The sequence below is a fragment of the Toxorhynchites rutilus genome, chromosome 3, assembly GCF_029784135.1.
Source record: "Toxorhynchites rutilus septentrionalis strain SRP chromosome 3, ASM2978413v1, whole genome shotgun sequence".
NCBI lineage: Eukaryota > Metazoa > Arthropoda > Insecta > Diptera > Culicidae > Toxorhynchites > Toxorhynchites rutilus.
In genome coordinates, this window is record NC_073746.1 from 262,226,087 (window position 1) to 262,253,061 (window position 26,975).

At 36.1% G+C, this 26,975-nt stretch overlaps 1 protein-coding gene and 1 long non-coding RNA gene across 23 annotated transcripts in view; one reads left to right on the plus strand and one right to left on the minus strand.

The window, feature by feature from the left end:
• The window catches only part of LOC129776386 (voltage-dependent calcium channel type A subunit alpha-1-like), a 266,278-nt gene that overhangs the window by 138,350 nt on the left and 100,953 nt on the right, over window positions 1–26,975 (minus strand). For all 22 annotated transcript variants that reach the window (XR_008743100.1, XM_055781992.1, XM_055782004.1 and 19 more), the window contains exons 2-3: window positions 26,779–26,853; window positions 3,356–3,567 (exon numbers count right to left, since the gene is read on the minus strand). Coding sequence is in view for 21 of the 22 variants with exons in the window: in XM_055781992.1 (XP_055637967.1) it covers window positions 3,356–3,567 (212 nt within the window). In the remaining variant the exon portion in view is untranslated. The remainder of the gene's footprint in view (window positions 1–3,355; window positions 3,568–26,778; window positions 26,854–26,975) is intronic.
• LOC129776388 (uncharacterized) lies at window positions 17,955–19,651 on the plus strand. Its single transcript, XR_008743101.1, has 3 exons — window positions 17,955–18,011; window positions 18,653–18,705; window positions 19,506–19,651. It is a non-coding gene; the product is annotated as an uncharacterized LOC129776388 (long non-coding RNA).

Genomic DNA, 26,975 nt, shown 5'->3' on the forward strand with positions numbered 1-26,975 from the left:
GTAGTATATGTAAACTTCGTCAACATGCATACATTTATACTAACGTTAACTAACGAACAGTTCACAGATTCGGATCATTTTTCGAAACCTCTTTAGGGGAACCGTGGGTAATACGGACAGTGGGGGTAATATGGACAGGTGGTTGATTTGTATAGTTACATTTTGAATTTCCGATTTCTGTTAATGAGAACACCTTCTACATGTTATTCTATAATATTTAAGCCACCCTATGGCAATGAATACTGATCAAAAGTGAAAAAGGGAAACAAAAACTGAAAATCATACATGATTCCGCGTGAGGATGTAATTTTAGCGGCGTCGATATTAAGAATTTTGAGTGGTTTAATATCAAAATTCAATTCGCTGATGGTTATATTTCGGTTTGTGAGTTAACAGAGAAGCGATATTGGGTATGTACGGAAAAGTAAATTCATTTTTGATTGGAAAAATTTATATAATTGAAATAATTGTACTGGTGGGGTAAAACGTGCAGATGCCAGTGGGAGTGAGATGAACTGTGAAAAGTACGTTTAATCTATTCCTAAGGAATGCCCTGCGTCTATAAATGGAAATCAAATCGCCAAATGTAGACTGTTTAGAAGCTGACTGGAACCAAAAGCAGAATAGTTGAGGGTCTGTCCGTTTATATTGCTGAAAAGCACGATATCACTTCTATGTGGATTAATTCAATTTTCTCATCATTTAATGGACATTCGTGATGAGTTCAGACCTTGGTTAAATAAAATTATTCCTCTCGCGATCGATAAACCTCTACGCTTCATATATTACAAGCCTGTCCATATTACCCCCACTACATGTCCATTATACACGCATCGAAAAAAATGTTATAATTTTCGGTCTGTTTTAATTTTTTGTAAAAAACACTGAAAAAAACTTTTTTGTAAAATATTTGGCCAATTAGGTAGAAAAACAGTATATTGAACTGCAAGAAACTGCATCAAAGAAACATGAGTTTCCAAAGATATAATTGAAGTTTTTCTTAACATGTCCGTTTTACCCCCACCTCTCATACATATGTTTCGGAATACTCTGAGGCTTGTTGCTGTCTTTGCTTAATTTTGCAATGTGTTGTAAAGTTTATGACCTTTATAAATAATATAATTTTGGGTACAGGACATTCGGAAGTTCAGATTTCTGAGGTCACTTATTATATGTATTGCAATAGACTTTTATGGAGTTGTGGGGGCACTAAGTCACTGCCAGCATTTTCGAAAATACGCACTTTCCTACAGGCCACACGTTACGATTGACATTACCCTTTCCCGCAAGATATTGTCATAACAACTCAAATCATTTTTCGCACAACACGAATACGATTGACATTACCCTTTCCCGCAAGATATTGTCATAACAACTCAAATCATTTTTCGCACGACACGAATAAGATAGAGCTGAAGGAAAATTAAATTAAATTTGTTGGAGGATATTCAGGATTTAATATTATTTCGAAGACCAAAATGTAAGTTTGTTACAAATATCATTACTGTAATTTGTTCAAATAAATTTAAATTACAGCTTTTGAGCTTCACCACTCAAAAGGGTTTGCTGAAAAGGGGTCCGAAAATTGTACACCTGTCCGCACAGGAGTTTTCAAGTCTATTGGTGGAAACATCTTGTAAATTCATCAAGAAATGACTAAGCAATAAGTGCTCTTGGGTCATTTTCGTGACGCGAATGCACGCTAACGGATTGTTCGTATCAAATACTCTCTGATACAGGAGGATGTCATCAATTAGCATAAGCACGTCCGTAGCTTAATTGGTTGCGTGTCTGCCACTAAGCGAACGATCATGAGCTCATAACTCAGGGCCCTCAACTGACCATCTTTGTGTGTTATTCTAGATACTACGTCCTCGCAACAATCATCCTGGTGTGTTTGGTCCAACTGTGAACATTCGAACAATAGGAATGTTCTTACGCCGAGAAAGGCGACTTGTATATCGATTAGATAGAAATACTCTTACGTCTAAATGGCTACTGTGTAATATACAGCAAATTATCGGGATATAAAATGTACACGAAAGAATTCGGCTCTGTTACAGCTGAATAGCTGAGTGAGCATAATAGAATACACAGATGGGATAAAAAAATTCTATTTTGAAGTATGCTCCATCGGAAGCCACAATTTTGGCCCAACTCCATGCTGGTAGAGGATTGATTATTTTGAAGCGATCTAGTAATTAAAACCAATTTTGATTTTCTTTCGTAAGATCGGATCATTACAAAGGGACGACGCCATGGTCTGGAACAAATAATCTCCCAGTGCAACCTTTCTTGATAATTCTAGACACATACATGAACATTTGGTCTGGTGTTGTCATGTAGCAAAATCATCTTGCATGTCTATTCTCCCGTTTCGGTTCCTCCAGTGCTCTGTTCAAACGTATTAATTGTAGTCGGCACCGTTCACCGGTGATAATTTTAGACTAAGGTGTATTCAAGTGGGTGTCTTGAAAATTTGTCGATAGGCTTCCTTGTTCTGTATCATTCTAATGAAAATCATTGCTTATGAATCGTTCAAACCACGTGTTACCAAGTTTCGACAAGAAAACGATGGATATCAGTTGCAATTTTATTCAGAAAACATTAATGTTCTAGAACTACCGACCTTTTTCCAGTTTTCAGGATTGTAAACAAATAGATTACGAACTTCAGCATGATGATTACAGTACTACATTCTCCACATTTTAAACTCCATCAATCAAAATCCACCTTCAAAAATTGAGTGAGTTTTATTTTACTTTACGAACATAAAAGGCATGGAATTTATGTGAGTGGTAGGCCCATGCTCTTTTGTTTTTGGTCATGGCTTTTAAATTATTTGACCACTGGTGTACACGACCTTATAGATGGATAGTTCATCAATTTCTATATTAATTAATAATAGTTTTCATGCTGAAACATATGTTTGCACCTCATTTTCCATCCTTTATTGTGTTATCCGTGATTTTCGTTATCGCGGTAAACTTGCCCGACTATCCCGCGGATAATTGGGGTTCTACTATACTTTAGTGCACAAATTGAAACTATAATCGAGCTGCACTATTGATGTTTAATTAAAAATGTGTTATCCGTGTTAAATATTTGATTCCCAGTTCTTTTTATGGTGAGTGCACTTCTAAAACCCTTTCATTTGGAAATCATCTCGGTGAATTATTTCACCCACGCCACGAATCAAATCACAAAAACAGCGCTGGCTCCTCTCGTTACCATAACTATGAAAGCTTTGCTTATAGCACAGCCAGCTATAAAAACTCCCACCTTTTGTTTGTATCCAACACGAACAAACGTGCTATAAAATATCTTCCCGCATAGATGAAAAAGCTCTACTCACATGATATCTCCGAGTTTCAGTCTTGTTTGTATTAAAGCACAACTTTTATGGTCACTTGTCGTTACGGCCCTCCGCCGGCGGGGTGAAACGCGTGGTGTGATTAGGCCGTCTGGTGGCTCTACTTGTAGGTTCAGATTATTCCCCAGCCGGACCATCGGCGAGGAACCACGCCGCCGGTTCGACATGTGCCGGCCGCCTACACTACCGATCATCTGGAACGAAAGGATCAATGATTGATGAAAGTTATCGTAAAAATGGCTTTAGGTTATGACAGAACTTCATTGATTATTACTGAAATGAAAATGTTTAAAAACAAATGTAAGTCGTTTTGTTAGAGAATATCTCTAATACTTTATAAATATAATAATACTTTATAAATTATAAATGTAAAAATACAATTTTAATAATACAGCTATTCCATGTCAAACCGATATAGTGATTCTCAGATTTTCGTGAAAAGTGGTAGTTTTGTTCCGTTTCGGAAAATATTAGACCCATCTTTTTTATTTTTTTCATTAGGGTGCACATTTTCACTTTAAGGGTGGTCCGAAAAATCAAATTTTTCCACTTTTTTCCAAAAATTACATTTTTCAAAATTTCATAACTCTTGAACTACTTAACCGATTTGGGTGATCGATATATCAAATTAAAGTCAATTTGCTAGTCTTCCCCGAAGGAATATCACTCTTGCAAAAAAAAATTGGATTTTGATTTTGTAATTAATGATTAATGATATTTGTTTTTCTCTGTTTACATAGCTTTGGACTAGAGGGCGCTGTATATTTATATATAAAAGAGAGTTTTTCCCACGTACGTATAACTCATCATCACGGGAGAACGGTTGATCAGATCTACGTCGTCCATATATTTTGTAAGTTTGTCTTCACCCAAATTAGAATGATAGAGTACTTTGGAAAATATTTGAGATGATTTGAAAAATTCGAAAAAATTGATTATGCACATCTATATTTAGGTATAAAAATGGATTTCAGTCTGTCTGTCTGTCTGCCTGTCTGATTCTCATGGACTCGGAAACTACTGAACCGATCAACATGAGAATTGGTATGTAGGGGTTTTTGGGGCCGGGGAAGGTTTTCGTGATAGTTTTAGACCCCTCCCCCCTCTCTGTGGGGGGCTGCCATACAAATTAAACACAAATTTCTACATTATTCGGGAATTAACCAAGCAAATGGAACCAAATTAGGCATATTGAAGTTTTAAGGTGCAGTAAATGTTTCTAGGGTGGTTAGACTCTCCACCCCCCTCTCTAAGGGGGGGCTGCCATACAAATGAAACACAAATTTCTGCATTACTCGAGAATTATTCAAGCGAATGAAACCAAATTAGGCATATTGAGGTTTTAGGATGCAATAAATGTTGCTATGGTGGTTAGACTCTCCACCCCCTCCTTAAGGGGGAGCTGTCATACAAATGAAAGACAAATACATGACTCGAAAACTAATCAAGAAAATACCAAATTTGGCATGCGAAGGTTTTAAGGGACACAAAACGTTTCTATGGCGAGTAGACACTCCTCGCATCTCTCTGAGGGGTCTCCCATACAAATGAAACACAAACTTCTGCATAACTCGAGAATTATTCAAGCAAACGAAACCAAATTTGGCATGTGGAGGTTTTAGGATGCAATAAATGTTTTTATGGTGGTTTGACACTCCTCCCCCTCTCTTAGGGTGGGCTGTCATACAAATGAAAAACAAATTTCTGCATAACTCGAAAACTAATCAAGCAAATGGAGCCAAATTTGGCTTGTGAAGATTTTAGGGGGCACGAAACGTTTCTTTTGTGAATACTCCTCCCCATCTCTAAGGGGAGAAGAGGGGAGAGGTCTGTATTTATTCTATCATATTTTTTGTATCAAACATTTATCCCATGTAACGAAGGAATGTGTTATTTGCAAGTGCTTGAAAAATCTTGAACGAGAATTGTGTCTGAAAATAATCTGATATTATAATAATGAGTTTTGGTAGAAGTACCAGTTTTTAGTAAACGGGGTCGATTAGAAGATCAATCAATGAACAGTTCTGCGATTGGCCTCATGAACTTGCGCTTAGGAAGAAAACGTTAATGTTTTAACAAAAAACAAATTTTGGGCGGGACGAAGTTTGCCGTGTCAGCTAGTCTTCATATATAAGAAGGATATTTAAAATAAAGAGGGGGAGAATCGAAAATAAGAGATACGCATATGTATGTTTCGCTGTGAAAATCATCATTTAGATCAATTTGACAGATCTGAACGATAACATACAAACTCTCTTGAAGTATATTCGTTATTTTTACCAACCAAAATATTCTCTAGAAATACATTATATGGCAGAACAACGTTTGCCGGGTCAGCTAGTTTTTTTTATATTTTTTCTTGAAAGCTGATGTTTTTTTTACATAACATATCCAAAAATCAGAGGGCGTTTTTCTAGTTTTTGAGTTGTGATTTTCCTGGATATAGGCATCAATTGGATCAATTGTACCATAAATATGGAGCTGGAAATGTGTTTTATGAGGTTTATATGTTTGGAAATAAAGTTCCTAGGTTTTTTTTTGAATAATACAAATCGTTGATTACGAGGCTTTACGAAGGCCTGGAGGGCCTAAAAAATATAGATTTTTGACAATTTATTATGCCATTTGAGATTTAGAACATGCCACCCGAGATTTAAACACTTGATTAGGAGGGGTTCAGGGTATGTTTGAAGAAGTATTCAAGATATTTTGGGACTGAGAATGTTATTTATTAATTATACCTTTTTTTCCCGGTGGAAAATTTATCTATATGATTAAGCTTGAAATAAGCTAGAATAAATAAAAATATATTCTTTAACGTGTATCGTACCAGTTTTTCAAAATTTAAAAAAAAAAGTCAAAATGAAATGATCATATAATTTTATTAAATTTTCGTAGCAAAAAGCTCCTTTTTTGTAGCAAAGTGTAAAATCGAAAAAGCAAATAATCTCAAAACCGTTCCGCTACACGATAGAAACACAGTTTTACTTGCTGAAATCAGCCAAATAAATGTGTCACCCGATGAAAAAAAATTGTAGCAGGATGTTTCTGGGAAACGACCACATTTTCGACGTAAGAATATGGAATTATATGTTGTTTATCACAGGTATTATTTGAGAAACGAATAGAAAATTAAAAATATCTAAATCTCCGAAACAGTTTAGAAAAAAGTTTCAGTGATGTTGAATGGGTCATGGTTTTGTAGATTCAACTGAAAATGTTCGCCATGGTTCATTCATGGTTCATATATGTATGGTTCCAGTTGACATACACACGTCTACGGCGATTATACATGGTTTTCCATTTCGGGCTTCCGAAAGTATACAGCCCTGGGCTGACAACCGTTTGACATAGCTGTCAACCAAAGCGTCATATCGTTAGTTGAATGTCTGCCATTTTACAATATGGATCGTTTTAGCATCGCACAACGTGTTAGTTTTGTTAAATTATACTATAAAAATGATGGAAAACCGGCAAATGTTTTTCGAGCATTACGGACGGATTTTGGTCGTCATGGATGGTCTACAGAGCACACAATCGCTAATGTAGTGCGTAAATTCGAACAAGCTGGATCCGTAGCGGATATTGTGAATCCTGTGCATCATCGTAATGTGCGTTCGGCCGAAAATATTGCTGCTGTTGCTGCCAGTGTGGAGGAAGACCCGAATGTTTCGATTCCACGGCGTGCTCAGCAATTGGGCTTGTCAAACACATCATTGTGGCGGATTTTGCATTTGGACTTGCACCTATATCCATATAAAGTCCAACTGGTACAAAAATTAGAGCGTGGTGACCGTGGAATGCGTCGGGCATACTTCGATTGGGTGAACGAACAACAGCAGCAAAATGCTGAATTTTTGCATCAAATTTTCTTCAGCGATGAGGCACATTTCGAGCTCGGTGGCTATGTGAACACCCAAAATTTCCGTATATGGGGCTCAGAAAATCCACACATGATTGTTGAGAGGCCATTGCATCCGCCAAAAGTCACTGTTTGGTGCGCATTATGGTCTGGTGGAGTCATCGGGCCGTATTTCTTTGAAAATGAGGACGGCGAGACGGTAAATGTGAATGGTGAGCGTTATGGCCGCATGTTAATCGATTTTTTTTGCCACAAATTGAAGATATGGATACGGATAACATGTGGTTTTAGCAGGACGGCGCCACGTGCCACACAACACGACCGAACATGGCCATATTGCGAACGAAATTTGAGGGACGCATAATTTCGCGTTTTGGTGATGCCAATTGGCCGTCCAGATCATGCGATTTGAACCCACTAGACTTTTGTTGTGGGGTTATGCGAAAGACCGTGTATATGCCAACTCTCCGCAAACTCTTGAACATTTGAAAGACAACATTCGTGAAGTTATGACCGAGATACCGCCTCATATGCAAGGATGGTTAAAATCGTATCAACGAGCGCTCGTTACAACTCTTATTTGATTCATTCAACGCACACAATAATTTGTGTCAACGTGTCAACGAAAACACTGAATGAACACAGCGTGAGAGTCATCGTTTGGTATCTGTGCGCGTGTTCATCGATGCTCGCTTGTTTCATTTTATGATTCGTTCGTTAGTTTTTTCCGTTGCTTTATTTTCGTTTCCTGATCCGATTGGGTGCTTAGCCTCGGAGCTTTGGATCGAATCGCTTTGTGGTAGAGTGGTGTCGCTCTCAGGGAAGAACTGAATCGCGATGCAAAAATGCGATACGACGAAAATATAACTTTTCGATGTGCTAATGCTCGCAGGTGCGCACCTAACAGTTGTCATCTAATAACTTTTAAAAAGAAAGTCAATAGGGTTCAGTTTGCTTACCAAATAGTAACTATATATTAAGTGGGGACTTTTGTCCAATAGTGGAAGCACAAGTTCGCAGCCTATGAGGCAAAAGATCGCACTTATTGAAATAAACTTTTTGAGATAACTTGTATCAAAATTCAATGATTTATCATTAGTAGCATGTGAAAAAATCATTAGTAGCGTGTGTAGGCATCATCTAAGAGGGATGGGTAATTGATTACTTGCTGGCTACACTGATTTGTTGTAAATTTCGAAAAGGCATACGATGCGTCCTCATGAAGCTAGATCTCGTCCCTCTAGTTTTGTAGCCTGGTTGTATCCACGTTGGACTTTGATGGCTTTCGCAAAAACACCAAATCTTTGAAGAAATCGTTTTGTCGTAACGTAAAATAACTATGGTTTGCATTGACTTATTTGTATAATGCAGTATTTTAGCCACAAATTGACTAGCGCCCCATGGGGGAGGAGTAATGTTTTGAAATTGGAAAAAATTCTATGTCTTGAGATTATTAAGCGAATCAACGTTAGGGATGCTATGTTTTGGGTGGCCGAGGCTTGGGACGAGGTACCGACTGATTCCATTGTGAAGTCATGGAAAGTGTTGATATCCCGTTGCCGGTTGTAAAAGAACGCATGAACGGTGATTTTATGGTTTTCGGAAGACTCAAACTTTGGCGTCTTTACGACAATAGTAAGTAAAGTCTGAATGAGCTAAAATGTTGTATAGTGTATTTTTTCGAGGTAATCAATATTTTTCAGGAAGTCCAATTCGTAAATTTGAGATGACTATTCTCACTGGTACTCTAATGCACATCGTTACTCATGAATTCATGTTTAAACCGAAATAAATAATAATTTGCAAGAAAAAATAAATTAATTAATTAAATCTATTCTGCGATAATATGGTAACATATGAAGATGCTAAATAGACATCTTTTGAGAATCCAATAAATCAAAGGACTATCCAAGCGGGTTCAAAGATTTACAACTTATTTTGTATTCTTTGCAACAATCTCAACACTCCTGCCCCAACTTTTCCTTTTCCTTACTACACCCATGATTGTTCGAAAGATCATATTATATATGATGCACTGTGGATAACCGAATTAAAACATAATAAACAGACCCTGCTCATCCTAACTACATCCATATTTTATTAAATTATGATATTAGGTATGTTTAAATATTAAATCGATGTATTCATTTAAATTCGGAATTTCCAACGTATATGAATCTACTGCGGATAATTGAAACTAGTTGTATTGACCAACCCCTTTTCCAACCCCCTCCTCTATGTAGCTTCGCACAATTTGTTCAAATAATCATATTTATAAAGTATATTAACAAATTATTCAAAATTTTCGATCAAAAAAAAAATCAAAACCAAAAAACTCCGGATAATCGAGTCTAAAATTCCGGATAATCGAGTCCGACCTGTATTTACTCTTTCTTAACTAATATTAAAATTATTTCAATATATCCCCAAAAATTCATAACTGTAACCTTTTCTGTTATTAAGTTTCCTAACAGAAAATCTGTTCAATATTCCTTGCAGAAAACTTAATACTCTATTAATATTTATTCTTCACGAGAAATTTAATCATAGTTAATTATTTTTATGTAAAAATGTGTTTATTGCTTCCTAAAATGTAATCCTTTAATTGCTTGATAAACACGTGCAGTTTCTCCCAGTTTCGTATTCGCTAATAATGAGCCAAATATTTGGTTACCGAATATCCGTCACATCAAAAAAGAAGTTGAAATGTCCGTAAAAGAAATATTTAAATCATAGACTCACTTACTAACATAAACCTCTTCCTCAGATTTGCTTCAGAAATACCGAGGCTCGCCACATTCCGACGCTTTCAATTTCCCTCCCGAAGCATCTTTGGGGCCATTTCGAGCATTTCTTCCAGATGTATTTTCTCTTGTATGTCCTGTATGAAAACATTTTGGTTGAAAATATTTACTTTCTAGATTCCTTTATCCGTTATATTTCCTTTACATCCTTCCTATATCTCTTATATTTATTCCTGAAAAACGAATGAACTACTCGAGAATTAAGAAATTCTTGACCCTGTAGTTTCGAATTTTCTATTTACTTGAAATATCATATTCGTTATTCTGAAAATTGAATAAAATAGAATAAAATAGAAAAAAAAACATTGTTCTGAAATGAAACTTATCTTTACGTGCGAGCTGCTTATGTAATAATGTGTTAAAGTTACACCGTATTGCAAGATTTTTATACTGGTGTGTTTCAAAAAGTACAATGCGAACTTTTGCCCCTCACTGTTCTACTGAAGAAATTTACGTTGGACAACTTTTAGTATATCTCATCGCATTGAATCAATGTGCAATGTACAAATGCAGCATCGGTAAACAACAGCGGCTTCGTGGAGGACTTTTTTAAAGAATGAAGGAAGCCAAGTCGCCTTTGCATTCAGTTCAACTCAGAATTCATCAAAAGAATCTTTGATGTTTGATCTGATAAAACTCGAAAATCGAGACAAAATAAAACTAGTTGAACTGTAAAACAAAGCCAACAACTCTGTCCAGCAATCCGCGTGTACTATAAACACAACTCATCACAGACTGTACGTGTCTCTGTTATATTGCTGTTGTGTATTTTAAGGCGATATTGGTATTCATTTAAAGAAAAAGATATAATTGAATGAAGAAACTCCAGAAAACATGTGTTCTTCGCCTCCACTTAGTTTTTAAAGTCATTTAATTCATCCTCCAGAAAAATTAATCTTAATTGTAACCTTTTCTGTTATTAAGTTCTTAACAGAAGAAAATCGGTTCAATATTCCTTGCAGAAAACGTGATACTCTATTAATATGTGTTCTTCGCCTTCACTCAGTTTTTAAAGTCATTTAATTCACCCTCTTTAGAACAAAATTATTGATTGTCGGTCTGGGAGACCATTCGCGCGAGTATATTAGGGTTAAAACAGGTTAAACACGTTTTTTGGGAGAAGTTATGGGTACAATTTCGAACGTAACGTTATTTGATTGTGTGAAATGTTCTTTCGGATTTACATTAGAACTTCATTTATTTTCTTGAATAACTGTATTTTATAATAGAAACATTCCGCAAAAACTGAAATATGTATATTCGGAAGATTACTGTATCGTATTTATTTTCCATCGATTGATGAAACGTTATACTCCATACGAAAACTGGTAAATATTGACCATCCGAATAACAGAAAAATTCTTGCTATCAATTTCATATCACATCTGTGTGTATATTCGCATGCACCAGACATTTTTTTACGATGTTTTTTTCTTTACGTTAGCCGTGTGGTCCTGATTTTTTTGTCGTTAAAAGTTACCTGCTGGCGGTTTTCCAATTTCCTTTAATGCTACTATTCTTCGAAAACAAACTACTGTACCACAAGCATTTACAAAACATAACATTTTTTATCGCATATACAATTAGCCCACATTAATCTAAAATATGTATTACACCAGATAAATTTTAAGAATAAGTAGGGGACATTCAAAACAACTGATCGAATAAAAATCGCCGCTTTGTTCCCTGCTTATAAATATTTGTACGGTATGCATCACAATATACAGACATTTGCTGCATTGGCCCCTAAAACGCTTGCTATCGGTATGATATTGTTCAAATGAGTGCAATCACGGGAAAATTATCGCTTGGCGATCCTTCTCTGTCTCATCCGCACACAAATCCGATCGACGGAGAATGAATCATTGGTCGATAGAGCTGCTGTTCTTTCTACTTACGAGACAGAATGAACTTGTCTACCACATGTTTGGTTTCGCTCACTCACTGAGTGGTATCGTATTATGCGAGATCAACACATCGATTGAAGAAGCTGTTTTTACATGCTGAAAAAATTTGGATGCTTTCGTCGATTCTCTCGTCATTCACCAACATTGCCCATATGTGCCGAAAAGTAATCGAAAATTATCTGTTCCGGATCAAGGTGTGCGAGGAAGCCGTAGGTGGACATTTGAATGATGTTGTATTTCACAAATAATGGCATAAACCAAACTTTAATTTGAAATAAAAGTTTCATAGAAATTCGAATTCTAAGTGTGTTTTAATTCAATTTACTTTCGGAATTTAAAGTTGGAAAACCCTGTATGTTTGCACCATCACCACTATTATTCCACCCATTTAATCGACAAAACATTAAAACCGCTTATTGGTAACTAGTTTAATCTACATTTGGCAACAATAAGGTGTTCGTACGCTAGAATACACAAGCGCCAACATGAAACGGCATGAAACCCGACACTTTGCATCATTTCATCGAGTTCCCCCTCGTGTTTGATGTTGCAAACCAACATGACACGCTATCGAACCTCCAAAGAGATGTTGACTCGCTGGCAGGAACAAGACTGGATATTAAATATTCTGGTTTTACGCTCAGACCGTGTGAGAAAGTTACCATCGGGTGCATCTTGAATTGTAATATTAGGTTGGGAAAAAAGTGCTCCATTATTTTCTCGGTAGCTGTAGTGGTCGATATCTCGCGTAATATCGATCACACAATTTCAAGTTTAGGCTCGTTGTAAAGATAACATTCCATACTAAAAAAGTTCTTTTGCTGTTTTTTGTTCGTTCCTGTCAGTTGTGATTTACAAATTATTAACAATGGATGTCAACAAAGAGAAAATTCGGTACATTTTACATTTTTTCATTTATAAAGGTGAAAATGCAAGCCAAGCCGCTGATATTGTGAATGGCGTTTATGGCGCCAATACTGCAACAGTAAAATACGTGCAATTTTTTTTATTATGATTTATTTTATTAATTTATCAATTTTAAAAACAAAATTTTTAAAAAAATTTAACAACAAAACGGGATGGGAATTGGAGAATCGCCGGTGTATTGAACTAAAGGGGAAATAAAATTTTATTAACCATAAACTGGTTTTTTTTCTTTTCCGCTCCGTGCATTCTTCAACCTGGCCAGTACAATAATGAACCATCTCGAATATTACTTAGACATAATCAGCGTGAAACAGAAGGCTTTTTGGACCCTACAGCAATCCGACCATATCAAAACTTTGAAACATTTTCTTCAAGATAGATTGGGTTTCACTTTTTGGAATATACTCCACAACACCCATCCATCGCAGAGAATGGATGGGTTGGATGCATAATTTAGTGGTGCCCGAAAGAAACCAAAATATCATTTACCCATGAATTTGCGCAAATGAACGGATGCATCTGGGTAAATATTTTCTATGATATATGATGGAAAATGTGCTTTGGAATAATATATGTGAAAATGTAAAAAATTAAACTCATAACGGTACCCCTATCCATGGATGCATTTCGTAAGCACCTTCGCCAGCAAGGAAATTCACTCGGATGTTCCTCAGCTAGGAGAATCAGTCTTTGTGGAAAGATGAACACTATCCATGACGGGGCACTGTCGAATCATTTGATCGCTCGCTTACTCATGGTGTGCATATTCGGAGCATGCTGGAAATCGTATTCCGCGAAATGCAATATTATTCTGACGGATTATTTTCATGCATCAAATGAAAACGAGATATGTTGCGACACGTTAAGTACGGATAGGTAATTTAACTGATGCCTAACTAGTAGATATTCCGACTGACAGAACTGAACTGTTCCGGTTTGTGAACTGAACAATCTTGAGGAGGGATTTTTTTTCATGAACGTACATAAAAGCAACAAAGGTATTCCTTAATCTCATCTAATGCCCATTTACATGGCGTTTCGTTGGCTCACCGTTATTTTCCAAACATTAACGCCTGTCCGAAACATATTTCTCAATGGCTGTCAAAACAAACAATCTCAAAAGCAATGGCTTGCGGAAGTAAGAAAGTGGTTGCAAGTGGAACCAAGAGTATCACTATGTTAACCTCGTTTTGAAATAGCCAGAGGCCAGTATTTCGACGGGAAATCAAAACAAGGAATTAGACAAGGACAGAAAACGTTCGGAAGGTACTCGAGCTAGGTACGGTCGCAGGATGGACGTCCGTTAGCATTTTAAGGATTACAATCCCAGACGCACTCGACCCGAAACGAAAAGACGTTATTGTATTCGCATTTTTTTTATATGCCTGCTTTACGTACTTACGCACTTTTTTTCGTAGTTTATGTTGTTTTCGATGTCGGATATTTATTGTTCTTCACGTTTGACCTATTACGGTTCAACACGGATGCTACCGTCCGAGAGGTAGAAAGGGGGATAACGATCAAGTTGTGAGAACGTGACATGTGACCAGTCCTTGTCTGTATACAACCAGTTGCTGCCGAATAGTATGCCAGTGTATTCATTGAAAGATTTTTTTTTGTTTTGTCATCAAACAAAACGCGCGTGCAACTGGAAGAGAATTTTTATCCGAGGGTTGGTTAAATTCAAAGCGAATGCAAAGGTTTTGTTTAGTACTATGTTGCTATTGTTTTCGTTCTCGTATGATTATAGTGTTTTGAATTATATGCATAGTTATTAAAGCTGGGTCAAATTCAACCTGTGCTCCTTCAAACTTTCTGGAAGGGTAGTCCGATTCAATGAAATTTAGATAGCTTAGGAATGAAAAACACGCTCCTCGGCAAAATTCATCAGTGTTGGGTCAAATTAGTGAATTTTCCTGGAAGAACTGTGTGGCGGGCTATCAAAAATAAACGGATACTCTTCGGATGGTCCGAAGAATGTCAAAATCAAACGTCAAAATCTCACAACACTATTTCTATCGAAGGTGTCAAAATACACCTTTAGCACTATTTCTACCCCGATTTATTGTTTACCTAGTTCGACCAAGCAGCGTCGGTGGGCACTTCTGCATTTGAGTGGAAAAAAATAATTTCGAAAAAATTAAAGGAGGTTTTGTTCAAGACACGACCGCATGACGTAGAGCTACGCTGTGGTTAGATTCAAGTCGCTTGTTTATAACTGCGGATATTATTTTATAATGCTACAAAAATTTTGAAATAATCATTCTACCAGTTTGGTCGCTCTGAAATGTTTTTTTTATTGTACAATCATCTGATGATAATTGTTTGATGATTCATTATTGTGCTCGCAGAACAATACTTTGCTCGAGATAAGCGCAGCTGTCATCCTTAGTGGAGAAAGTTTTGCTACTGGCAAGCCAAAACAAATCACATACAAAATTCCAGAACGACATTTGTTTTCTTGTTGACTAAATAAACGAAATAAACTCTCTCTGTTAATCTTAACAACCTTGAAAAGAGTAGCACTGCTTCATTATGATCAAGATTAGCGCAAATGCAATCCTAGTTGAAAGAAGTTTTGCGACTGGCACACGAGCCCAAATAAATTAATAACTTAATATAACTTATTGAATAACTTGGTATTCCCCAAATAATTTTTTGATGTACAACCTTAACACCTGCTTCACCATAGCGTCAGCGACTTTGAACTTCTTCAAAAAGGCCCTTGGAAAACTTTATTTTATCCATCATATTACTCCTCCACCCCAATTGCCTTGAGAAAGGCATTCGATCCCTCGCCGTCCAGCTCGCCCAGCAACGATGTTGTTCAGTTGATTTCCTCACGAAGAATGAAAGTTTGCCTCAGCAAAATCCACTGTTTATATTCTAGGCAAATATTCCCCTTCGTGCTTCTTCTTTTCCTTTGTTCACTTTACATCTTACGATTTTCCCTTCGTTGCTCGTCGATAAGTTGCTCGTTATTGACAGCTCTGTTCGGGAAAGCACACAAATGGACAGAACAAATGTACGAGGAAATGGGAATGCTTCCAATTTTCATCAATTTAAACTATATACAGACTAATGGATTGTAATGTATAGCATATCAAACAAATCTTAGGGAATTTCCGATTCGTTTGGTACATAAAGCGCCAAAATCCGTTCGCGGCAAAAGTAGTTATTAACGTTAACTTTATTTCATAAAAACGTGACCTGTTTTCTGATTTGGCACCCTTAATGAAAGACTTAGTTCTATGTCAAAAAAACTATGGATGGGTTATACCTATGATATAACCGCAAGGTTGACGTAGGACTGCCGTTGGTTTAGTAATCAATTGTATTTCTTCCATTAGCAATAATCCGAATAATATCGCCGCTGCGCTGCACTAATTTGATTTGATCAAATTAGTGAATGAATGAAACTATTTACGAATTCAATTGCAAACAAATCCCAATTTAGGTCAATTCATGCATAATGGTAGTAGTTATCGCATCAAATAGTTATCAACATTTTGCCTAATCATCAAACGGGATGCGTAGAAGTTCAGCGAGCTGACGACATTAAGAGATATCTTCCAATGCAGTCTTGAATAATCGAGCCAAAGCGTTGCATTTGTACCTGCTTTTGCTATCACGGTCTGATAGCAAAACGAATTCTGGAGTGTAAAAATGCTTGGGAGTATAAAAGTATTGCCGACTTGAATTTATCTGCAATGCCGATTTTCCCAATTTCTTGGTTTCGGAATCTGTATTGGGAAAACACATTCCGGTTTGCAAAACTGCAAGCGAGTACAAAAGTACCCGCAACTTGCATCTATTTTGCAATGCCGATTTCCTCAGGCTCCATGGTTTTGAAGTCTGTGTTAGAGAAACATCCATTCATTCCAGCGATAGTACCTCAATCGTTGCGCAGTCATAGTCAAGTGGATTTCTGAGAGGCACTCGCTTATATACCGAATGGTGTGATTCCAATAGCCTGTTTTGATTTTAGGGCTATTGAAACAAGTTCTTTAATCAAAAAGTAACAAGCCTATAACGCGTAAACATTTTATCTTTCGAATGAAGTGTTTGTCATACCATTTCTTTCAATTGTTTAGGATCTATTAACGCTCAAAATCTCGTTCTCCGGCGTAATGCTTTCGTTTTCGAAACTTTGAACTTACACCCCAGTATAGAAATGAAAGACGTAGTCCTACATCAAAACTCCGAAAACTCGTGAGCGGTCCTTAATATTTTAATTGATGTTAAAACATATGCGAAGCTCTAGTTACTTCACGTCCAGAATCACTAATCAATTTATTACAGCGCTCTTCGTGATCGGTTCGTTGAATTTATGACAGCGGTTTGTTTCGAAAGCGTTCCACTTTCAATGGAGGAAATCTCGTTTTCAATAGCAGTGCTTGTTGGGAGCCAAGAGAAGAAAATAAAATTCTACGTTAATACTAATTCATGAAAATGTAATACTTAGCCTTTGTTTTGTTTAAATTTTCACCATCAGAGCTTTTGCCACAGCGATATCGAATGAAATGGCAACAATTTCTTCCAAACCGCACAACGAGCCACCACCCAGTTTCAAACATTTTCGAACGGTTATAGACACCATGGGGATCGAGCAACGGAAAGTGCTACAAAAGTGCTGGAATCTTACCCCGCCTTGCCTCCCACAGGCAGTACTGCACACAGTTTTAGCTATAATCACAACAAAACTATACGAATAGAACGAATCGTCATCACTGCGATATGTGTATTTTCTCCACATTGAACTGCCAAAACACAGCACAACAGTTATTGAAAAGAGAAACGATTTTCGTAAGTATCAAAAATTACTTTTATTTTCTGTTTAAACTTAATTTAATTCATTTCTGATTGGTTTGATCAAACATCCGAACGGCAGAGTAAACGAAAAGGACAGGTGAGTAAAATTATTTTACTGTTCTATCAGAAAAATACTTTGTGTTGGTCGGCCAAAATAGAGGCAGTTAAATCGGATAACAAATATTTATTTCGGTTATATAATAAAGATAACATTCTTTCTATGGGATATAGTATTTTATATACATGTATACTTATTAATTTGCATTTATAGGGTATTTTCGCAATGCTTTCCATCTCATTAGGATAAGCAGTCATAGTAAATACAGGTGAGTGCAATGATTTATTTTTCTGCAAAATTTTATTTTTGTTGTTGTTTTGAAGTGAATCGATCTAGCAGTAAAATCGGTTCTTTGTTTCGGGGTGTTTTTTTTTTTGGACCAAGGAACCTTTTTTAATATCGTTTCTATTGCTTTTAACGCCTTTAACTTTCAGACTGATTTCCTTTAACATATAATGTACTTGTACACCAATTATTTTATTTATTCCTAGGTTATTCTTCGAATCGTGAATCGTGATTTCTGCATAACTTTCAGGGTTTAAATTATAATGGAAATCGACCAGCCGTAAAAATGGTTACTTGTGTCGGCTTTTTCCTGGATGAAGAAACTTTTTTCCCATCTTTTTATAGACTTTAGCATTTGATATACTTGCATATTAACTATATTATTTTTTCCAGGCTATTCTTCAAATTTATTGCCGGTCAATCGGTTGATATAGCTGTGTACTGTGTACTATAAATTATTTTTTGTATGATTTTTATGTTTTATGTTATAAGGAATCGACCAACAATTGAAACAATTTCTTGTTCCAGATTTTTTCTTTGATCAAGGATTTTTTTATTGATCTCAACATTTTATGTATCAATTGTTTTATTCATTATTATATTAATTGATTTATTTATTTTTAGGTTATTTTGCGGATCACCCTCAATCGCCCTCGCATCAGCGATAGGTAATACAGGTGAGCACTATGAATTTATTTTTGCATAATCTTTATTTTTATGCTAGCTGACCTGGCAAACTTCGTCCCGCCCGAACTTTATTTTTCGTTATCACATCCACGTTTTCTTACTAAGTGCACGTTCATGGGTCCAATCGCAAACTGTTCATTGATTGATCTTCTAATCGACCCTTTAAAATTATTTTTTATAATAAAATTTCAGTACTTCTACCAAAACTCGACATTATGATATCAGATTATTTTCAGACGCAAGTTTCGTGCATGGTTTTGGAACTATTTGCAAATAACATGTTTCTCCGTTACATGGAATAAATGTTTAACACAGAAAATATGATAGAATAAAGACACCCCTAAATCGGACAATTCCTTTCTCGAGTTTTGCTCTTATCAACACATTCGTCGATCCTTTTTTACTTATATGGATAGAAGACGATATAGGAGTGCGTTTTATCACATTAAAATCCATTTCCACTCTCGAACGAAGATCAATTTCGCTACCGCGAACATCAAATGCACTAACAACGCTTGTCAATGTGTAATTGTAGAACACATGTGAATTGAATTTTTGGAATTTGCCTTCAGCGTTATTCGTGGTGAGCTAGCCAGACTATTCCGCGGATAATCGAGGTTCTACTGTATATAGAATAGCAATATTAAGAATATTCAAATTTAAAAAAAAAACAAAAGCAACTGTAAAATTGTATATCCTTGTTTCGACTTGAGACTGCATCATCAACTCATTATAATCCATTCCATAATTGCTCAACAGATTTGCTAAACATAGTCTACTATTGTTTCAGATTACAAACAGCTGCACTTCCTACAGGTAGACAAAGAAGAAAGGCTACGGAACGATTGTCACCTTAGAAGCTGGCTGAGATGAATCAGAACTGTTTTGTCCTCGTTAGCAATGAAAATATCCCTTGGCAGTGAATGTTTGGGAAAATCGGATTCGACACACCTTTTTTGCTTACTGGCTTCGGACATATCCGATAGTACCCTTCCATTGGAGTGATAATTAGAAAGAGAAGTTATGCCGAAGTTTGCCGGGTCAGCTAGTATGTCCTATAAAAGGAATTACCGAAAAGTTTTGTACTAAATAAAGAAAAAAAAAATAAGAACCATTTCCTTGAAAAGAAATAGCCCTAATAAGGGTCGAGCAGTTTTTCAATCGGTCGACGCGGTGCCAGATTGGCACAGGTTTGGCTCGTAATTGGTTGTCGAATACGATGAGTAAGTCGACAAAATCATTGCAAAATGGCACGATATTGGCACGGGCAGCCTACGCTTGAAGGACTCTAAACGTCGAAACGTCAAAAAAAAAGGGCAGAGAAGGGCAAAAATCATGAAATCGTAAACAGATCGCATGCAGGGGAAAATTAATAAATTTATAAATTATATACAGCTAAAATGCAATTTAAAAAAAAAATCATAACTTTTCAACTACTGGACCGATTCATATGATCGATACATCAAATTAATGCCAATTAGCTAGTGAAAAACGTTATACTCTCAAAAAAATGGATTGTGTTTTCGTAATTGTTGATTGTATTTGTTTTCTTTATAGTTTACATGATTTAGGGACCAAGGGCGCTGTATTTTTTATATTTTTTCTTGAAAGCTAAGATTTTTTTTACACAACATATCCAAAAATCATAGATCTGATTGTTTTTTTTCCGTTTTTTTAGACATGTTTTTTCAAAGTTGATATGTTTTGGTTGCGGTAGTTTATAGGACAGAAGATAAGAACATGGGAAATCCAATTTTTCTGCTAGTCTAATATTTTTTCAAAGAATTAGCCGGCAAATTAGCTTTAATTTTATATGTGGATCATCTGAATCGGTCCATTAGTTTAAAAGAATTTAAAAAAGTCATTTTTGGGAAAAAGGCGAAAACTTATTTTTGGGATCAACGGGTAATTTTTTAAAAACTATAATTCATAAACGATAAAAATCACATCTCTGATCCACAAATTCCAAACACTCAAGTTTTGTTGGCCATTAAACAGTGTCTCGTTACTCAAAATGGTGCTTTTTCGCGAAATTAATTTGATTTTTGAATACAATGGAGCGTTTTTTTTTTCATTTGACTACGATAAACTTGGTTTACAAATAAATATTCATGGTGAAAAACTAAAAATATGTCAATGACTCAAATTCCGAACAGCAAAAAAAGTAAATGATATGTTCATCGTATCTTTGAAAGTTAAGGTCTATAAAAGGGGCTGTCTACATATACCAGGTGACAGTTTAAGAGGGTGCGGGTTGAGGCCTTGGTCACTCGACCCAAGCCCCCTTTATAAGGTGATGGCCAGGTCCGAAGTCTTTGGGAACCGCTGACGACTTCATACGTCATTCCACACAAAACCTGACTAAGAAAATCAATTTTACTCTCGTTGGTTTGCGCTTGCGCATTTCTGCGATTTGCAAGAAAAGAGCTCAAAAACATTTGTTAACAAATGGTCTATCCATATTGTTTCTCCAGAATTGGATTGTCCTTGTACCCCAATTTTTGAATTATTGCTGTATTAGCCTGAAAATAGTGTGTTCAAACATATTCTGTACGGAATTTGAGTCATTCGTCGAAACTTGATTCAAATTCCGAACACTACTTGAATGCTAATATTAATGAAGATTTCTGTATAAAAGATCATTTTTTCATCCATTTATAGTAGATTTTTACCCTTCCTAGCTCTTGACATGAAAACAGCAAACAAAATAGATAAAACATCTACAAAATAATCACGATGCTTGTTTCATACGGAATTTACTAACGCAAACATTTTATCACTCGTTCTGACAATCAAATTTTTTGCAAACGCTTGCTATTATAAACTGTAGGCTGTATCGATACCTGTAAATGATGTTTAAATGAAGCCTGTAATCCAAAGAATGTACGGGTTTTGATTATTCAATTATTTATAACATTAAAGATCAGAAAATTTTCATCAAAAAATGAAGTGTTTGGAATTGGAAATTTGATTCATATTCAGAACACTCCTTTAATACTAGTTTTAATGAAAATTCTGCAAAAAATATCATTTTTTTCATCCTTTTATTATTATAATTAAGATTCATACTTAATTCAAGCTTATCAAGCTACATTTTGTATCACTTAACATGAAAATAGCAAACAAAATAGTTGAAAAAACTGCAAAAACTGGATAATGAACAATGCTTGTTTTTTACGGAATTTGCTAACGCAAATATTTTATCATTGGTTTTGACTGACACATTTTTGCGAATGTTTAATATTATAAATTACATGCTGTATCGATACCTGTAAATGATGTTTAAATGAAGCCTATACCCCAAATAATGTCAGGATCTTCATTCTTCGATTATTTAAATTCAGTAAATTCAGTAAGTTTACATTCAAAAATGAAGTGTTCGGAATTTGAGACTGTTCGGAATATGAGACAAAACGGTACAAGAAAAACGGGACGTAAAAGAGAAAAGGGACAATTTCAACTCGCAAACTTGGTGTAAAAGACAGAATGTCTCGAAACCTCTTCTGAATGATAGTTGATAAATTGTTCCACTACACCAGAAATTTCCTCAATTGTTTAGAAAAATTGGGATAATACATGAGACTCACCGTACTAGAAGTTATCATTTATGAAATTTCATGTTATTTTGCACATTTTCAAATATTTCATCCAGCAGATAAATTGTATGTATGAAAGAAATAACTTCACTGTCTGTTCCATCACCAGCTAGCTGACCTCGACTCGGGGCGGAAGAAGCAATGAAGTCAGCAGTGAGGTTTTGCTGAAAGCCACAAACCGTTCGTCGGGGGGTGCATACGTATATTTTGCCAACAGCAAAACAAGCTCTACTCCCAACGGAAATGCCTTCCGACAATTTCTGGTGTAAGTTTTCACACTCAATAATTGTTATGCGTGGCGTGACTGCCGTGGCCGAGTGGTTAGCACCGTTAGTCGTTATCATGGTAGGAGTTTCGGGTTCGATTCCCGTTTTGAGCGTGTATTAATCGACAAAAGAATCTCACCCAAGTATGTACTTATAAGAAAACAACGCAGCTAATACTGTGTGTTGAGAAGACGAAGTTCCTTCCGCAACCGTAGTGCCATTTAAGAAGCAGAGGAAACTGCTTTGCTGGTAGTCATAGTGAAAGCGTGGAAATCGACCAACCCTCCGTTAGTACCGTAGGAGACGCAAATTACATTTGGCGGTATGGAGTTGTTTTAGGAACAACACTTCCCACCGGCTAGCATCCCACGCAAAGGGCACAGAATCGCGACGCCTCGATTTGCGAGTGCACATTTCGAGACAATTGAATTAATTCTCGTGTCTGCCGCTAGTGAGGGTGTAGAGTTTGTTGGCTGTTGTGAGTTTTCCCAGTTGTGACATTAAAGGATCTTTTTTACCACAATCTGGCCTGAATAATAATATTTTGGATATTCTTATTACCACATACACCGAGAACTTGTTATTTTATATCATACCGCTGCACATTTTTCAACATTATTTTCAAGTTTGTAAGTGATCATTTTCCCATTTTGAGCGCGATTCATAATTTCATGATTTTCCAATTTTACTATTTTTAATCTTTTAAACAAAACTTTTTAAAAAGGATTTTGTCCTTCAAACGGCTACCTTTTTGTAAAAAAAAATGTTTTTGACGAGGTTCATGCGATAACGGCATCTCTACACCAAAACTAGCGTTGGCTGAAAATATTTCATCTTTGGCAGAAATAATGACATTTCGTGTGCTGGAGGGTCAAATGCGCAAATAATGAGCAAATAAAGCTTGAAAAAAGGTTTGTATGTATGCGAGCAGACATCTCTTTCTGTTTTTTTCTCATCTCATTGAGCATTGTGCAAAAAAATGTCCATACGACGTCAATAGGAATCGAACCAAGGCCGGCTGGAATGCAAAGCTATTTCACACGAACACGCTATCCATATAGCTGCCGGTGTTGTTATAGCGTGGTAATATTAAACCTCATCATAAAATGGAGCTGGAAAATGTTTTTTTTATTCCCTCCTCTCACCCTCATCTATAAAGAACTCATACTTGAGCTTTGGTCACCTTTTTTTAACAGGACACTACAACACAGAGGTAAGAGGGCAAACCATAACCATTGAGATAATAGTTGGATCCCAGTGAATTTATATTCTTTTAAGGGATCCAAAAAGAGTACAAAGATTAATTAAAATCTTTCTCTGTCTGGACCGTGTTTTTGGCAAACTATACGAAAAGCTTTCATATGCTTTCATTTAAATGTGTCTGCTCGCTCATATTGGCTCTAGCATATATGTTATACAAATTATATACACGTATTGGGGAGTAGTACATTTTCTGTTATTTTTCGGCTCATTTAATGTAATAAATCGGGATGCCATAACATGTGCTAAAAATTAACTTTGCGTGTACTGATTCAGAAACTGTTCAATTTTTTTGTTTCAGATGAATAGAAGGGCTGGAATCGTGTACGCATGGCACAATGTTTTTTGAACCCCCTCACTTCATCAATTTGTAACTATTCTAATTATAAATATTTTTTCCGTTCAATTTTTGTTTTATTGTCAAAAGATAGATAACTAGAATACCCCCTTAAGAACAAGTCAACTTGTTTTTGCTTGGAGATTTATATGATGTTGTCCATTCTGAATTCCTTCCAGAAGGCCAAAATTATGAATAACAAAACGAGTTAAAATTTAATCTGTCGAAATGAAACTAAAAAAAATACTTCAAAACAATTTAAGAAATACAATTAATTAATAATAAACATGATCTTTATAGGTTGTTTGCATTTTTCGCAGTTATAATTTGCTTCATTTTCCCACCAATTAATGTATCTCACCACTCTGCATAAGTATTCCGCATCATCATAAGCCTGAAATCTCCGAGTGAGAGTCCATGCATAATTGTGCAAATTTTCCATCCTCCATGCCGGCGTTCCATCAGATTGCTTACATAGCAACGAACAGCCATTAACTCGCGCAATCTTGTTAGGTATAATAAACTAAAGGCTCAACCCGAGCTGTAAATTTTCCATTACCAACTGTGTCTTTTTTTAATTTTCTCAAGGAAATGCATAAATCATACCGGATCGAATGAACAACCACGAGCGCTGGCTATTTGCCACACAGCAAGTGCGAGGAGTTTGCAAGCGAAGCGAAAATTGTGGAAACGGTATATCCTGTTTACAATCTCTGCCCATCATCTTTCCGTCACCGTGTCGTCATCGAAACCATGGCCGCGACTTCACTCGTTTTGAATAGCGCCATTAGCTATCGATTATCGTAAGGCGTCGCGACGTAAACACATATTTATATTTTCCATTATTTTAACTACCAAACTTCACTCCCCCGCAAAGCCAACGTATTGTGTAAACTGGCCTAGAAAAAAAGGGGTGATATTCGCGTAGAGTGTTAATCATTTTTCATCTGTCTGCGTCTTGCGTGATGTTTCAACAGGTACGCTAGGATGGCAATGGATGTATGGAAAAAATTTCATCATCGAATTCCAAAAACCGACCATGTACATTTTGTTTATTGGCCCAAAAAATGACCTGTGCAAAATTTCAGCTCAATCGGACATGATTTGGGGGTGCCTCAAAGCAAAAATGGCCAAAAAAATTTTTTTTGTGATAACACCAGATCTCGAAGTTTAATGCATTTTCAAATCATTTGGCATCGAAAACAAAATTTCGATTTTCCAAATCTCCTTTACTCCCCCCTTGGAAGACTTTGGTGGATCAAAAAATCAAACCTTTGAGCGCTTTGAGGCACCCCTAAATCATGTACGATTGAGCTGAAATTTTGTACAGATCATTTTTTGGGCCAATAAACGCAATGTACATGATCGGTTTTTCAAATTTGACATGACCATTTTCGCTGCCACCCTAAGGTACATACATGTAAGATGTAAGTATAGAATCGTGATCATATTATGTAAACGCTTGGTGACGAGAACATAATCAAATGGAGGCGCGTGGTACGGAGTTAGCTACGGACCACATCTTGGTGTAAAACGAACAAAAAAATGGAAAAGATTACAATATGTTTACACATAAGCTTTAATGAAGAAGTTTTCTGAATCGAAAAAAAGAAGGAATAGCAGATTAATGTTTACCGTGCTAAAGAAAGTGGATAAATTATTGATCTAGGTCAACCGCAAGTATCGACTACGTACAACAAATATTGAATGGATTGTTCAAAAAACGTCCGGAATGGATACTAAAAGGCTATTTTGGTGAATGACAAAACTTCGATCTACAACAAAAAACATAAGTTTGAAAGAATTCCAATTGAACTGTGTTTGTTGTATTTCCTTCGTATTGGTTTTTTTCGGACTATCAACCCGTAGACTTGCTGCTTTAGTGGATAGTGTCAAGATGCGAATAGTTGAAGTGAATGCGTTGAAGCATATATTTCAAATGAACATATTTTTTTAAAATTCACTTTTCATAAGTGAATACCAATGAATTGTTAACTTGTGTGACATTTATCTGCAGCAGAACTTCTAATTTATTCCACAACAACATACTTGAACTCTCAGATATGTCTGGTCGACGTGTCGAAACAATCGAGGAACGAATTGCTGATCGAAACATTTTGACCTTTTCGCAGGGCCCGAAATCTTCGAAGGTTAAAAATGAAGACCGAATGTACTCTCAGTAGCTTCGCCCGACTGACTGTTTAGTGGTTTTGGCGGAGAAACTGCGTGAAGAAGCCATCATGACCAACTGAACACGGATATAGTCAGTCAGATAATCAGCTGACTATCCTCAGTTGACTATGACTATGTAAAGCCCTGATAACAACCATAACATAACAACGTAAAACCATAATAGGAACATAGCAGCATAGCAGCTCAAGAGGTTCGAATACTTGACTAAATCTCAAAAAACATAATAAACCAAATCTTATAACATAAAACGTGTTTCGGTCAAAAATTCCTGTCGTCAAAAAATATCGATTCTATTCTGTGATCTAGAAAACACAATATTGTATCCAGTTATATTTTGCATTTCATAATGTCGCTCATCCATAACAACATTTCCTGACATACAAACGAAACAAATCAAATCAAACCACTCACCTTTATTCAAACTATTGTGCACTATTATGAAACCTAATGTCAACTAATCCTTTGGCGTTGACTCATATTTTTAAGCTGGAAATAGAAAGAAGAAAAAGGAAAAAAAATGTTTTAGAAAATCCACGAAAACGATTACTATGAAGCTTTTTGTCTGAAAATGAGATAGAACCATCAAAAACCAACCACCGCTAAGCTAA